Source organism: Paramormyrops kingsleyae, chromosome 4, assembly GCF_048594095.1.
Source record: "Paramormyrops kingsleyae isolate MSU_618 chromosome 4, PKINGS_0.4, whole genome shotgun sequence".
In the NCBI taxonomy this organism is placed as follows: domain Eukaryota; kingdom Metazoa; phylum Chordata; class Actinopteri; order Osteoglossiformes; family Mormyridae; genus Paramormyrops; species Paramormyrops kingsleyae.
The window spans coordinates 25,775,485-25,792,531 of NC_132800.1; the positions used below are offsets into that span (position 1 = coordinate 25,775,485).

The following is a 17,047-nucleotide window of genomic DNA, read 5'->3' on the forward strand; positions in this document are numbered from 1 at the left end:
TTACCTGAGGGGGCACAAATAATGTGCTGTTACTTCTGTATTAATTAACCACAAACTAAGTCTTAGTGATCAGCTTGATGTCGTCCGTGAATATGGCCGCTGCACACGATGCATCTAACCGCTGCTGTCATGGATTTTTAAAGGTCGCCGGGCAGGAAACGGCAACATCACGTTCATCTCAAACGGGAAAGTGCTGAACTTCAGCGGCGCGATGTCTGTTCCTGCAACATATACGGATGATTTATGGCTCATAATATTTGATTTATTTTTATTATGAAAGAACGCAAATGACTGTTAATTACAAACTGGCATAAAAAGAAGCGTCCAGTTAAAATGGAGTCGTCATGGTATTTTACAAATATCGCACATAGATCGGCTTTCTTATAATTTAATTCTGAACCTCTTATATTTAGTAATCTATGTTTTGTCTCCACCTAGTGGCCTCCCTGAAAAGTACACATTGTTTCTGGATCGCTTGTTCTGTGAATTGACGTGTCCAATGAATATAAGAAATATGGCAGCAGCTTGATATATATATTATAACTGACTACAGCAGGAGTGCCCACACTTTTTCAGCTTGCGAGCTATTTATAACTGACCAGATCAAAATTATCTACCTACTATAAAAATACAAAACATGAACGTGTCATCCATCCACTATTTTTTATGCCATACGATCTACCTAGACTACCTTTGCGATTGACCAGTCAGGGGGGTAAGGGTGCCTGTCCGACGGGGGCATAACCAGACCTTTCACAGTGGGGTGGGGGTGGCGAGAGTGGGCGGGCACCGGCCCCTTCTGCCCGTCGGGGGCGTAACCAGGCCTTTCACAGTGGGGTGGGGGTGGCGAGAGTGGGCGGGCACCGGCCCCTTCTGTCCGACGGGGGCGTAACCAGACCTTTCACAGTGGGGTGGGGGTGGCGAGAGTGGGCAGGCACCGGCCCCTTCTGTCCGACGGGGGCGTAACCAGACCTTTCACAGTGGGGTGGGGGTGGCGAGAGTGGGTGGGCACCGGCCCCTTCTGTCCGACGGGGGCGTAACCAGACTTTTCACAGTGGGGTGGGGGTGGCGAGAGTGGACGGGCACCGGCCCCTTCTGCCCGACGGGGGCGGAACCAAACCTTTCACAGTGAGGTGGGTTATTATTTGATAAAAACAAATTTCATTATTTAATCAAATAAATTAATAATTTTATTTACTTTAATCCACTGAACCAGGGCACTAACTGGATATTATTCTATTTTCCAATGATTTTTGTTTCTGTTATGTCTCCAGTTAAATTGATATTATTTACACTGATTTACTCTAATTGTGTCAGTAGTAAAGTGAATTAATTTAATTTAATCCATCAGACTGTGGTTTCATTATGTTACTCAGTTATGCTTTGGGTGACGCTGAAGCAGGGCATTAATAGGACAGAACAGAAAGCCTTTATTGTCACTGTACAGGGAGGAAATACAGTAAATAGGCATAAATATATAAATGTACATATACAGGGGAGGGGGAAAGCCCCCCCCCCAAATCAGGATTACATTTAGTTACACTTTAGTCAGAGAGAAAAACTATAAAACTATTTTTCATGTTTATTCAGCTCACTGAACACACATTTATTTTTGTCAAACATAAATTTCAGAGTAAAAAGGATTATAAAGGTTAAAAAGCAGATATTTTAACTTTAGGAGAACCAGCAAAACGTCACAGTGACACTGAGGAGTTTCTATAAACCCGAAACCCTGGATAGAGGGGCTCAGTGAATGAGGAGGTGAATCTGTACAGGGGGGTCAGTCCATCAGAGGAGACTCTGTAGAAGGACAGAGCACCAGTCCCCCAGTCCAGATACACTCCTATCTGCGGGAGCCTGAGGGCTCTATGGGTATGAGAGTCTGTTTCTTATTGTGCCAGACAGAGTAACTAACAGGATCACAGTCCAGAATCCATGACTTGTCATTGTCTCCAAGCAGACAGTCACTCCCTCCTTTCCTCTCGATCCCTTTATAAGTCACTCCTATCAGGGCTTCACGTCCATCCCACTCAGCCTCCCAGTAACAGCGGCCAGTCAGACTCTCTCTGCACAGAACTTGGGGCTCACAGTCAAATCTCTCTGGATGATCAGGATATGGCTGCTCCTCCCACCCCCATGTCACCTTCCTGTTCCCCCCTGACAGAGACAGGCGTCTGTTTGCTGTGTTGGGGTCCAGCGTCAGCTGGCAGGAGTCTGTAGGCAGGAGGAAGAATTATTAATACCATCAGGCAGCCTGTACTTTATGTTTCTGTACAATATAAAAACAGCACAGCTTCCCCGAACGAAGCGGGAACTGAAGTTTATGAAATAGCTCAGGAAATGTCGGATAGTGGTGTGCGATACTACAAGATTTGGTATCGATGCGATACCAAGTAAATACAGGGAAAGTATCGCCGATACGATACCGATATCGATACTTCTTAATTACCTAATATAAATTAGGAAATGAGTGATACTACAATGCAATTCTTACTTGAATGCCTTCTTCACAGACTGGATGATTAACCAAATAAAGCAGCGCAACATTACAGTAACTAACAATAAATAAACCACTAACTTACGTATACTATTAGAGCATTTATGTAATTTATTTAAACTTTATTTTACCAGGTAAATTAACTGAAAACCAGCTCTCACTGCTTTACGTGATATTTGGGAGAAATAGCAGACTATGCATCGGAACTGCCTGGGATACAAACGTCATGCGTTTAACCAAACTCTTCAGCCAATAAGGGCAAAGGTGTGTCGTCACGGAGGCAGTTCCAGTTTGTGCAGCCGCGTGAGAGGTCGCAATGCATGGTTGCCAGGGTAGCGGTTTTCCCGCACAATTGGGCTATTTTAGAAAAGGAGTTGCGGGTTGCGGTTTTTTGGGCTACATTTATAATGTACCACGGCCGCAAAAAAATAAATAAAATAAAATAATTGTGGACAAAGATAAAAGGGAACCTTTTATTACTGGGTGTTGATCCCCGGGAATGAATACTTGGCAACAAACGCTGCTGCTCGCGAGACGCGAGTAGGCGCGCGCGCCACATGTGCTTTTGACATCACAAATCAAGCATCATCATCACGTCACTCCATGAGAGCGTTGTAGTCAGAAGCGTCGGTTCGGTTGTCTGTGGATGAACAAGCAGCATTCTAAAATGTCAGGTAAATGGGGAAAGTATGGAAAGAAGTATCGCAAAGAATGGGAGACAGAGAAAGGATTAAAGGAGTGGATTCGAAGTGTTCCAAATGATGATAGAAAAGCGTTCTGCAAATATTGCAAATGTGAAGTAAGAGCTCACCACGGTGATCTGGTAGCTCATGCTGCGACTGAAAAACATAAAAAAAATGCGGCTCCTTTCTCAAATGCCAGAACATTATTTGACACAGGCAGTTCCTTTCTAAGAAATAATGCACCTGTGAAAGAGGCAGAGTTGAAGCTGGCTGCCCATGTTGCTTGTCACTCAAGCACTTACACTGTTGACCACTTAGGAAGTGTTGTGGAAGAAATTTCGAAAAAAGGCATTAGTTTGCATCGATCGAAATGCACAGCACTAATTAATTCAGTGATAGGACCAGTAGTACATGAAGACCTTTTGGAGGATGTAGGAAATGGACCATACTCTCTCATTGTTGATGAGAGCACTGATATCACGACCAAATAACAACTGTGTATAGTCATCAGATATTACAGCAAAAAGCTCTCACGAATCATCAGCACTTTTGCAGGAATGATCAATATACTGTAGTAGCTGGTGATTCACTTACCATAGCAAATGCTTTATTCAAATTTCTGGATGAAAACAAATTGTCCATACTGAATTGCATCGGTCATGCAACTGATGGCTGTAATACAATGTGTGGGCAACATAATTCAGTGCTACAGAAATTCCGTGACCGCAATCCTCATATTGTCTACATAAAGTGTGTGTGCCATTCTCTTCAACTCTGTGCATCAAAAGCCATCAGTGTCCTCCCCAGAAATGTTGAGTACATGGTTTCTCAGACCTACAGTTGGTTTTCAAATGCCACCCAGCGTCTCCAAATATATTCTGAACTGTACAAAACCATAAATGTAGGTGAAAGCCCGCTGAAGATTCTGCAACTGTCTGACACTAGGTGGCTTGCTATTAGTGAGTGCATCAACCAGATCCTTTCACAGTATGTGGAGCTTAAGTTGCATTTTCATTTGACAAAAGACAGTGAGAGGAGCTATGCTGCGGAACTGCTGTACCAAATGTATAGTGACAATATTAACCTGATATACCTGAAATTCCTCCAACCAATTGTGTCAGAGTTAAACAGACTTAATAAAATCTTTCAACTTGACAAACCTGATCCTGCAAAACTTCTTACGGAACTTCTAACATTTTACCGGTCCCTGCTTGAGCGCATAGGTTTGCCGAAGACATTCCAGAGCTGGCAAGACATCATGGAGTTTAACCTTTCTGATGAGAATCTTTTGCCACTTGATGCCGTAGACTTTGGGGTGCAGTTCCGTCTTGCTTTGTTTGAAGCCAATGGAATAAGTGACCTAGCTGAGCAGGACATGAAACGCAGGTGCAGGGACTACATGCTAGAGTTATCTAAGGAAATTAGGAAGAGACTTCCAGATAACATTAAACAGTTAGAGGCTCTCAAATTCCTGTCACCGAGTCATACTCTGTCGTCAAGTAAGCCAAGGATTGATGATCTTCCCTTTTTCCACCTCTTCAAGGGAGATGTAGGAAAAGCAGAGCAACAGTGGAGAGTAATTCACACTCTGGAATGGAACAATGCAGAAGATGGCAAAACAGAGGACTTCTGGGTAGAAGTTTCTGCATACACAGATACTGCAGGTGATAGAAACTTTGAAGATCTTGGTAATTTTGCATTGAGTCTTCTTGCTCTACCATTCAGCAATGCAGCAGTTGAGCGTTCATTTTCCCAAATGTCACTGATAAAGAACAAGCTACGAAACAGGCTAGAGCAGAATTCTTTGCTAAATATAATGAGGATTCGAGCTTACATGCAAAGAAGAAACATATGCTGCCATCAATTTAAACCATCACCACGGATGCTTTCTCTCTTTACTGCTGAAATCTATTCAGCACCACCTGAGAAGGGTGGGGAAGAGAGCACTAATGTCTAAAATAAAACAGCCCTGAGATTGAATATAGTTCTGTTCAAATCTGTAATCAAAATGAGGCTGCGCAGTTAGACCATCTAAGAAGAAAATGTTGTGAAAAGTTCTGAAAAAAGAGAAGACAAACAACAACAAAAACAAAGGGAAAAGTGTTCAAGTTCACCCAGTAAGCATATTTGTAATAATATTGATAAAAGCCAGTGTATGTTAATTTAGTTTAACTGTGTTCATTTTAATATTGATGCTTGTGTGTAAACAGAACAGCCGCAGATCTGGAGAGAAAAGCATCAGAGAGAAGTGCTGAGAAGAGAAAAAGTAAGTACAACTTAGTACTTCTGACTATAGGGTCAGAAAATATCAGAGAGGACATGTTCTTATTTGACCTTTATTGCATGAGATTGTGTATTAAAAAAAACACAGTGTGTGATATTAAGAATTTGGGTAAGACAAAAGGCCAATACTTTAAACTTAAACTTATATAAATTTATTTTAAGGCCCTTTGTGGGAATCCAGCCGTTGTCTAATCTGATTGGACACTGAAAAATTGGGCTAGTTTTCATTCCATTTGGGCGGATTTTGAGTTGTCATTGGGCTGGAAATATTTCTGGGACCTGGCAACCCTGTCGCAATGCATCTAACCGTAATGCATTGCGTCAGGATCAGAATGCGTTGCTTTAAGCCAGCGCTGTAAGCAAGTCCAACGCACCCAATGACCGGACTGGGGAAACAAACTGAAACGCGTTCTTAATACAGAGGACTAGTGACAACAACCAGAAACAGCCGATCACATGGGGATCCCACACGAAGTTAACGAGGGGGCGTGGCACACGGAAGGAGCGGACAATCGGGGCAGGACAGGGGTAATGTTGGGATAAGATCTTTATCGTTTTGGAAGCCATTAAGAAAAAAATGCTCTTCTTGTTTTATCCTGTTCATTTTGTGTTTAAATACTAAAAAAAACATATTTAGATATAATTTTGGGGGGGCCTGGAACCAATTAATTAGTTTTCCATTATTTCTTATGGAAAAGATTCGATCAGAACTCGAACTTTTTAGGATTCGATCCGGAGTCCGGAACGGATTAAGTTCGAGAACCGAGGTACCACTGTACTTTATTTTAAATATTATAGTATGTGTGCGTGTGCGTGTTTACTCTGTTTGCTAGCTGGCGCCGCTGAGTCGCGTGACAGCCAGTAGCGGCATTTGAGAGCACCAGCGCGAACACAGACAGCCGCAGTGCATTCGGGAGAAAACTTGAAACTGAAGTATCGATCTCATTAAACTGGTATCGATCAATATTGTAGCAATTCGGAGGGTTGGGGGCGGAGTTTCCCAGAATGCTTTGGGGCGTAGAAGGGAGAATTGTGTTTAGAATGTGTTAGTTCTGTGTTATTTTGGTACAAGGGGGGTGTTTAGTTATAACAGGGATATTTAGGTTGAACATTTACGGGAATGGTTTAGGAAATAGTTGTTATTCAATTAATCTACCGTTAGCGTGAAGGCTGTTGCTGTTAGTGACCTGCGGGTTTTGGGGATGATGATAGTGCTTTTTCTGAAGTGTGTGCAATAAATGATAGCTCCTGCTTTCAGAAAGCTACGCTTCTCTGTAGTGTGTTTACAGCCGAATCTCACGCTGTTACAATATCAATACCAACATTATTATCGATATTATCGATACTTGGATCGATCCGCCCACCACTAATGTCGGACGGCGCGCGACACCGGCGGGAAGAGCCGCCAAAATGCGGCGCGAGCTAAACTAACAGCTTAATTACGGGTAAATAAAATTACAAAGCAGCGACATTCATCAGACACATTCATCACAAGCATATTTACCACAAAACGGCACCAGATATTAATACTAAAAGTCAGTGTCTTTCCTTCTAACCGCTAAATCCGGCGCGTGCGGCTTGAAAATGGCCATCAATAACAGAATATTTAAGTAATATTATTAAATATTTTAAGTCATATTTAATAGAAGTTTGGACCTGGATTCTGATACAAACGCCTCCGAAGACGATTTTGGCGCCGGAGTTGCGCTCCATGAGGATCCAGTATTACAGCGATTGTCTGACAAGGTCTTTAGTCACAGTAAAGCCGCTCTGAATGCATTTCACATGCATCGGCTTATTTCCGTGAAGCGGATCAGACTGTATCTGCTGATCCGGGAGAAACACTGCGGTGTCAAGCGGGGCGGAATAGGTGCCGCGCAAAGTCGGCAAACTAATGATAATACCGTTTACAAACCATAAATAAAAGCGGATTAAACTACACAAATCGTGCATCATGAAAAATAGAAAAGTTATGTCATTAATTCAGAAAAACAGAAATTTACTACTCAGAAAAACAGGATGATTATTACGTTAATTCGGAAAAGCAGAATTCAGATACTGTAAATGCAATACGCTTCCATAGAGAACCGCTTACCACGCGCGTGACTCTAGATGCGGCGCCGCACCGTGGTGATTCCTTTTTTTTTTGCGAAATTAAAGATGTACAACTACATCAGAATATATTTTAACTATCTTACACTCCCACACAAATACAATATGAGCAGCTATAAAGTATTTGTAAAAAATATTTTTAAAAACAATTAGATGAGTTGATAGTGTTTTTGGTGATGATTTTGATGTTTTATTTTTCTCATTTGGATGTTTTCTAAAATGACACAAACAGAAACTCACCTAAACACAAACATGGAAATCCATCTACACACAGTGGAAAAAGCCACACTCATCACAACAATCGTGTGAATACAACCATAGCATAGTATTAATGGTATTATTAATAAAAACATGCAAACACACTTACATTTCTGTGCGCCTGGTCTGGTCCTGCACTCTCCACTGTGGTCCACACTATAGGAGAAGCAGAATGACATAGTGCTGCTGTATCCATTTATTTACTGGTGCCTCTTCTTCACATACATGCATAAGTATCTGTAGCGTGTCAGACACACACTCTGTACTCACTTCAGCTTCTCCAGTTTACAGCTGGGATCCTCCAGTGCAGCAGAGAGCAGCTTCACTCCTGAGTCTCCTGGGTGATTGTAGCTCAGATCCAGCTCTCTTAGGTGTGAGGGGTTTGACCTCAGAGCTGAAGCCAGGGAAGAACAGCCTTCTTCTGTGACTCTACAGCCTGACAGCCTGCAGAGAGACAGACAAAAACTCCCCAATAAATAAGATCACCTCACCGTTACAAGCATTACTTATAAGTAAAAGTTACTGCTGTAATAAATATTTCAATAATGACGCGAAATGAACAACACCTTCCGAACATTTTACAAGAACCTATATATACTCCTCAGAACAAGAACCAGATGCAGTTGATGTAGAATCATTTTTAAATAAATAATCTAGACTTACCCATAATAACCAATGAAATAGCAGATACCCTTGATGCACCATTAACATCAGGACTCCATAAGGTCCTCAACCAAATGCCTAACAATAAAGTGCCCAGACCGGATGGTTTCCCTGCAGAAATCTATTAACATTTTTGGGATGTATTATCTCCACTCTTCAATAGACAGATAGAAAAATTAAACATACATCACAAATCCCATCACATATGAGCACAGCGACCATTACAGTGTTATTGAAACCTGATAAAGACCCAACACAGCCCTCCAGTTACCCGTCACTCTCACTAATGAATACAGACTTGAAAGTCATTACAAAAGCTCTCGCCACTCGGTTAGAGACAGTCATTCCTATTATAATCCATCCTGATCAGACTTCATCAAGACAAGACTTGCCTCAGAAAACATCCATAAATCATTTAATTTAGTCAATATTGCTCAGCATACCCATACTAAAACCATAATTACATCATCCATTCATCCATCCATCCATTGTCCAACCCGCTTATCCGACTGGGTTGCGGGGGTTCTGGAGCCTGTCCCGGAAGCAATGGGCACGAGGCGGGGAACAACCCTGGACAGGGGGCCAGCCCATCGCAGGGCACACTCACACACCAGTCACTCACACACCAGTCACTCACACACCATTCACTCACACACGCACATCTATAATTACATCATTAGAAGCAGAAAAGGCATCTGACAGCAGTTGGACATTTCTCTTTAACACATTACAAAGATTTGGCTTCGGAGAGTCGTTCACCCACTGGGTTAAAATGGGTTAATATCGGCATAAGTGCAAAGATGGCGGCGCGTGCGAGTGCCCTCTAGTTCGGTGCTTTTTAATGTGTTTAGTTTGTATTTCGCGGCAATTGTATGGCGAACTCTGCCAAGCACAATGCGTATACAGTCATGCAAACCTGATCAGCATCGGTTTTCAAAACAGCATTCCCGTCACGGACTATTTCCAACAAGCCAACAACATACAACCTGAAATATGGAGGACACCGGGATCTCCATGGATTGTTGTCGGCTCTCACAGACAGCGACGACGGAGACGGGACAGGAAACAGAAACGGGGATGTCGAGCCGGCCTGATGAAGAGGCTAAAGAAGGATCCTCACAGACCACCGCTCCCTAGCGTCTTCCTGGCAAACGTAAGATCTATCGTGCACAAAATGGATGACCTAGAGCTACGGATAGCAAATAACAACTTCGTCCGGGACTGCTGTGTGCTGATCCTAACTGAAACCTGGCTACATCCTGCTATACCCGACAATGCTGTGCAGCTAGCAGGCCGCGTCATTCACCGAAACGACAGGAACAGTGACTCTGGTAAGAAAAGAGGAGGTGGTCTCTGCATTTACATCAACAATGACTGGTGCTCACAAAGCCATGTTACTCATAAATACTGTTCCCCTGATCTTGAGGCATTAACTGTCATCTGCCGCCCTTTTTACTTACCTAGGGAGCTAACTGTTGTCTCCATTACGGCTGTATATATCCCCCCAGATGCTAACGTGGACGTAGCTCTAAGCTATCTTCATGGATGCATTAGTAAACAACAACAGGACCAGCCGGATGGGGTACACATAATAGCTGGGGATTTTAATCAGGCTTGCCTGAAAACTGTTCTCCCTAAATTCACCCAATATGTGAAATGTGCCACCAGGGAGAGCAACACCCTTGACCATGTTTACTGTAATATTAAACATGCATATAAAACAGAGCCACACCCTCACATTGGCCAGTCGGACCACCTCTCGCTGCATCTCGTACCCGCCTATACTCCCTACATCAGGAAAAGCAAGCCATTCACCAGGGTGATCAACACCTCGCCCGGGGACGCCCTCTCCCAGCTTCAAGTCTGCTTCACAACCATGGACTGGAGTGTTTTTGGAAGCCACGATTTGGAGAAATTTACAGTGACTGTGCTATCATACATTGTTTACTGTATTGATATAGTCACCATCACCAAACGCGTTAGGGTATTCCCCAACCAAAAACCCTGGATGACGAGTGAAGTGTGGCACCTCATCAGGGACCGCAACGCAGCATTCAGGTCAGGAGACAGGGCACTGTACAGTGCATCCAGAGCTAACCTGAAGAAGGGCATCAGGGCTGCTAAGGTCGCATACAAAAGGAAAATAGAGGGATACATCACAGACAAGAACCCACGTCAAGTGTGGCACCTCATCAGGGACCGCAACGCAGCATTCAGGTCAGGAGACAGGGCACTGTACAGTGCATCCAGAGCTGACCTGAAGAAGGGCATCAGGGCTGCTAAGGTCGCATACAAAAGGAAAATAGAGGGATACATCACAGACAAGAACCCACGTCAAGTGTGGCACCTCATCAGGGACCGCAACGCAGCATTCAGGTCAGGAGACAGGGCACTGTACAGTGCATCCAGAGCTAACCTGAAGAAGGGCATCAGGGCTGCTAAGGTCGCATACAAAAGGAAAATAGAGGGATACATCACAGACAAGAACCCACGTCAAGTGTGGCACCTCATCAGGGACCGCAACACAGCATTCAGGTCAGGAGACAGGGCACTGTACAGTGCATCCAGAGCTGACCTGAAGAAGGGCATCAGGGCTGCTAAGGTCGCATACAAAAGGAAAATAGAGGGATACATCACAGACAAGAACCCACGTCAAGTGTGGCACCTCATCAGGGACCGTAACACAGCATTCAGGTCAGGAGACAGGGCACTGTACAGTGCATCCAGAGCTAACCTGAAGAAGGGCATCAGGGCTGCTAAGGTCGCATACAAAAGGAAAATAGAGGGAAACATCACAGACAAGAACCCACGTCAAGTGTGGCACCTCATCAGGGACCGTAACGCAGCATTCAGGTCAGGAGACAGGGCACTGTACAGTGCATCCAGAGCTGACCTGAAGAAAGGCATCAGGGCTGCTAAGGTCGCATACAAAAGGAAAATAGAGGGATACATCACAGACAAGAACCCACGTCAAGTGTGGCACCTCATCAGGGACCGCAACGCAGCATTCAGGTCAGGAGACAGGGCACTGTACAGTGCATCCAGAGCTAACCTGAAGAAGGGCATCAGGGCTGCTAAGGTCGCATACAAAAGGAAAATAGAGGGATACATCACAGACAAGAACCCACGTCAAGTGTGGCACAGATTACAAAACATCACCAACTACAAGGGCCACCAGATCACACCCCCTTCCGCCGATGCTACAGTACAATGGCAGAGGAGTTAAATAACTTCTTTGCCCGGTTCGAGGCAAATGGTCATTCAGCCCCCCTCCCAGCCTTCACCAACACCCTGCTACTCCTCCAGGAACATCAGGTGAGGAGGGTCCTGAGGGAGGTTAACCCAAGGAAAGCAGCTGGACCGGACGGAGTACCTGGCAAGGTACTCAAGGCGTGCTCAGACCAACTAGCAGGAATCTTCACCAACACCCTGCTACTCCTCCAGGAACATCAGGTGAGGAGGGTCCTGAGGGAGGTTAACCCAAGGAAAGCAGCTGGACCGGATGGAGTACCTGGCAAGGTACTCAAGGCGTGCTCAGACCAACTGGCAGGAATTTTCACCAAGATCTTCAACATCTCCCTGTCCCGAGCCATCGTCCCATACTGCTGGAAAACCTCCACCATCATTCCAGTTCCAAAAACATCTGCCTGCAAAAACCTAAACAACTTTAGGCCTGTGGCATTAACATCTGTGGCAATGAAGTGCCTGGAAAAGCTGGTTGCCAAGCACATCAAAGACTACCTCCCTCCATCATCTGACCCCCACCAGTTAGCCTACAGGGCAAACCGTTCCACTGAGGACGCCATTGCCATCGCCCTCCATGCGACGCTGAGACACCTTGACCACCCGGGTAACTATGCAAGACTGCTCTTCATAGATTACAGCTCAGCCTTCAATACAATACACCCGGACATTCTGGTCAAAAAACTCCTGGACTTACGCCTCCCCCCCTCCACCTGCGCTTGGATTAAAGACTTCCTCTCCAATAGGCCACAACAAGTGAGACTCGGTCGCCATCTTTCCCCTTCGCTCACACTCAGCACTGGCTCCCCCCAAGGCTGTGTGTTGAGCCCACTCCTGTACACACTCTATACATCAGATTGTTCCCCCATCCACCCCTCCAACCTCATCATAAAGTTCGCAGATGATACCACAGTGGTCGGTCTCATTTCAGGGGGCGATGAGACAGCGTACAGAGATGAGGTGCAGTCACTTGCAACTTGGTGCACATCAAACAACTTACTTCTCAACACATTAAAAACCAAGGAAATCATCATAGACTTCAGACGCAAACGCACTGCCCATGCTCCACTAAATCTCCACGGGGACTGCATTGAGCAGGTGGCGTCAGTTAAATTCCTAGGGGTACACATCGCCGAAGATCTCACTTGGTCCATCAACACTAAAGCAATAACTAAGAAGGCCCAGCAGCGTATGCACTTCCTGAGAATTCTCAGGAAAAACCATCTGGAACAGAAGCTGCTGGTGTCCTTCTACCAGTCAGTCATCGAAAGCATACTCACCCTCAGCATCACAGTGTGGTATGCGGGATGCTCAGCAGCAGACAGGAAGGCCCTGCAGAGGGTCATTAACACAGCCCAAAAGACCATAGGCCGCCCTCTGCCCTCCCTGGAAGAGCTCGCCGACTCCCGCTGCGTCTGCAGGTCCAGGTCCATTCTCAAAGACTCTGCCCACCCAGCCCACCACCTGTTCAACCCGCTTCCCTCCAGCAGGCGGTTCAGGTCAATAAACGCCCGCACTACAAGACTTTCCAACAGCTTTTTTCCCTGGGCCATACGTTCACTTAACAAAAGCAATATCCCACTGCAGACATTGGCCACCCACCACCCCAATCCCCCCCCCTCCCTCCACCGTCTGCAATGATTAACTATGTCTCTGGAAATTGTATTTGATCACTTTATCCTCCTCACCTTCGCACTTTATCACCAGGCGTTTTATAGTCTGATGCTGTTATGTTTGCTACAATGTTATACCTTTGTGCAGGGGAGTGTCTTGTTTTGGCTGGAAGGTAGGGACTAATGTTTTGGGTGAGAGGAGTGAATAGGTTTGGGGGGAGTGTATGAGTGAGTGTGGGTAGGCTGCCTTGGGGCTGATTTGTTAATTTTCAACTATATTAGTTTTAAAACACTGACTAAGAGTGGCAACTCTAAATTTCGTTGTGTTTGATACTACTTATTTTATGCAATGACAAATAAAGCTTCTAAATCTAAATAAAGCTTCTAAATCTGTACACCTCACCCAAAGCTACAGTGTCACAGATGGGATCACATCACCTGCATTTACACTCTGATGGGGAAGACGGCCTGCCTGCCCACTCTCTCCTTCATTGTTTGCCATCTTCATAGAACCACTTGCAGCAGCAATACGACAGAACAGTGAAATAAATGGAATTCACACTGATAACTCAATATAAAATTCTCTATGCAGATGATATCTTGCTCTTTGCACAAAACCGTCAACCCTCACTACATGAAATTTTAATTTTATTAATACCTTTTCAAAACTATCAAACTACACAATAAACTGGAATAAACCCATAATATTCTCACTGTCTGAAGATGCCTGGGATTCTGCTGATCAGGATGGTCCATTTCACACCGGAAATATCCGATACTTGGGTATCAATATCTCGCCTAGGCTGCCAGACTTACCCTAAACTACTCCCACTTACTTAAAACAAAAGATGAATCTCCCACTCTCACTAATAGGACATATTTCAACAAACAAAATAAAAATTCTCCTCCAGATTAATTACTATTTCTCAATGCTTCCTATCATACCTTCAGAAAAATTCTTTCAAACTCTGAACTCATTAATGTCACATTTTTACTGGAAAAACAAAAATGCAAAAATCAAACATTCCACATATGAAAATTAATCTCAAGACGGATTACAAGCTCAGATTTTTCTTCATTTTTACTTAGCAAATCAACTGCAACACTTAACTAAATGTTCACACTACATGGTTAGAGCAGGAGCAGCTGTACTGTAAAAATCTCAGACGTGCAGACTTACCCTTTCTCAATATTTCATTAAAGAAACATAACTGCTTCAACAATACTGCCATTTGCAGAACGCTGACAGCCCAGTGGAAAGCCATTAAAATCACAAACTGCACTCTCATACCCTGTAAATACACCCCAATATAGAATAATCTGTAATTCCTACTTCACAATCCCACTATTAACTATCACTCATGGAAACAGAAAGGGATTACACATCTCCGCCTCCTTTTTAATATGACATTGAAAGACTCAATCCATAAATATGGAGTTGAGAATAGGCAAGTTTTGGGTGTCACAGATGATTATCTGCATGCTATGTGGGCCTGTATACCCGTTCACAGTGCACCATGGGTGTCACAGATGATTATCTGCATGCTATGTGGGCCTGTATACCCGCTCACAGTGCACCATGGGTGTCACAGATGATTATCTGCATGCTGTGTGGGTCTGTATACCCGCTCACAGTGCACCATGGGTGTCACAGATGATTATCTGCATGCTGTGTGGGCCTGTATACCCGCTCACAGTGCACCATGGGTGTACAGATAATTATCTGCATGCTGTGTGGGTCTGTATACCCGCTCACAGTGCACCATGGGTGTCACAGATGATTATCTGCATGCTGTGTGGGCCTGTATACCCGCTCACAGTGCACCATGGGTGTCACAGATAATTATCTGCATGCTGTGTGGGCCTGTATAGAATAGAATAGAATAGAATATTCCTTTAATGTCCATCAAATTTACATCAGATGGAAATTCATCTTTAACAGTGACGTAAGCACACAATACAAACAAGACTATACACAATAAACATATATCAATACAACTAAATATAAATAAAATGTTAAAATCAAAAAAATGTAACATAAATAAATTTAAAACAAAATACATAAAATACCTGTATAATAACACTATCTGCTAATAAAAAAGTCTTTGTTAAGAATAGTTACAGCTGACGGAACAAATGACCGCTTGTAGCCTTTTTTCTTGGCTAACGGGACTACAAGTCTCCTGCATGATGGCAACAATTGAAATGCACAATGAAGAGGGTGGATAGAATCTTGATAAACCTGTTGTGCCTTTTTTGTCAAAATCTGTGTGTACAAGTAGGAGAGTTGATGCTGTTTGTGTCCAATGATTTTCCCGGCCTGATTGACGATTTGTGCCAGTTTGTTCTTTTGTTTAACTGACAGTTGCCCATACCATGACACTATGTTAAATGTCAGCACACTCTCAGTCAGTGATTTGTAAATCATGGACATTGTGCGCTGGCTGGTGGTATACCCGCTCACAGTGCACCATGGGTGTCACAGATAATTGTCTGCATGCTGTGTGGGCCTGTATACCTGCTCACAGTGCACCATGGGTGTCACAGATGATTATCTGCGTGCTATGTGGGCTTGTATACCTGCTCACAGTGCACCATGGGTGTCACAGATAATTATCTGCGTGCTATGTGGGCCTGGATACCTGCTCACAGTGCACCATGGGTGTCACAGATAATTATCTGCATGCTATGTGGGCCTGTATACCAGTGTTGTTTTCGTCAACGATGACGATGACGAAATCATTTCGTTGACGCCACTTTTTTTCATGACGATAACGAGACGGTGACGAGATAAACACTGCTCTTTGATGACTAAAACATGACGAGACTTGTGTGAGTTTTTGTTGACGAGACGAGAATGGACGAAAATGTTAGTGGGTGGTCTGTCAGACGTTTAAAATGCATGACATTTCTGCTTATTGTGCGTGTCAATTAAAACCTAAAAAGTATCTGTTGCTGCATTCTATCCTTGTTTGGTCACGCCCATCACCTGGCATGCAGCGCACAACGTGCTCAACACGTCCCACTGTTGTCACTCATCACAGACAATGGACCACAATGGCGGCAGTTTCAACACAGGGGCTTGGTGGTCGCAAACGTAGAGACGACATATGGGTGCATTTTAAATATAACCCAGCAGATAATAAAACAGAGTGTATTGTGAAGGAAGACGGTGACAAATGTGGCCACAAAGTAGGTGGAAAAAATACGACCAACCTTAAGCGGCACCTGAAGGCTCACCACAAGGATATTTTTTCAAAGATAAGTTACAAGTGCTGTTAACATATCGTATAGCCTACGTAACGTTACAATGTTACTCGACAATCGGCTCGTGATAAATTTCATAGTAAGCTTATAAATTAGTAAGTTTTCCACATACTCCTGCCGCAAATGGGCTGCTAACTTCAGGCTAAAGTTAGCTTTTGTTACGCTAACGTCAGTTCATTGTGTGTGTGTTACTTTAGCAGCATGTTTAGCCATGTTTACATTCAGTGACGGTGTGGTCATCTCTTTGTGTGTCTATGTTCTGTCAGCGTGTAACTTGATATGTTAAACAGGTCGAGTTATTGTTATACGAAGAGTCTGCTAGCTTCAGTCTAAAAGCCACAATTGCTGAAGTAGAATGTTTTTGTTTTTGGCTTTTTTGGAGTAATGAACATTGATTCCACTGTTACCACTTTATCTGTGTGTAATGT

General features: G+C 43.9%; 2 protein-coding genes across 3 annotated transcripts in view; one reads left to right on the forward strand and one right to left on the reverse strand.

Moving 5' to 3' along the window:
• Positions 1 to 17,047, forward strand: part of LOC111846294 (protein NLRC3-like) — a 303,153-nt gene that overhangs the window by 203,036 nt on the left and 83,070 nt on the right. The window lies entirely within an intron of this gene.
• Positions 1,409 to 17,047, reverse strand: part of LOC140588796 (protein NLRC3-like) — a 32,924-nt gene continuing 17,285 nt past the window's right edge. The window contains exons 3-5 of one of the 2 annotated variants that reach the window (XM_072710972.1): positions 8,104 to 8,277; positions 7,943 to 7,989; positions 1,409 to 2,214 (exon numbers count right to left, since the gene is read on the reverse strand). In XM_072710972.1, the coding sequence (XP_072567073.1) occupies positions 1,844 to 2,214; positions 7,943 to 7,989; positions 8,104 to 8,277 (592 nt within the window). In that variant the 3' untranslated portion in view covers positions 1,409 to 1,843. Of the gene's footprint in view, positions 3,138 to 7,942; positions 7,990 to 8,103; positions 8,278 to 17,047 lie in introns of both variants that reach the window. The other variant, XM_072710973.1, reaches the window with a different exon arrangement.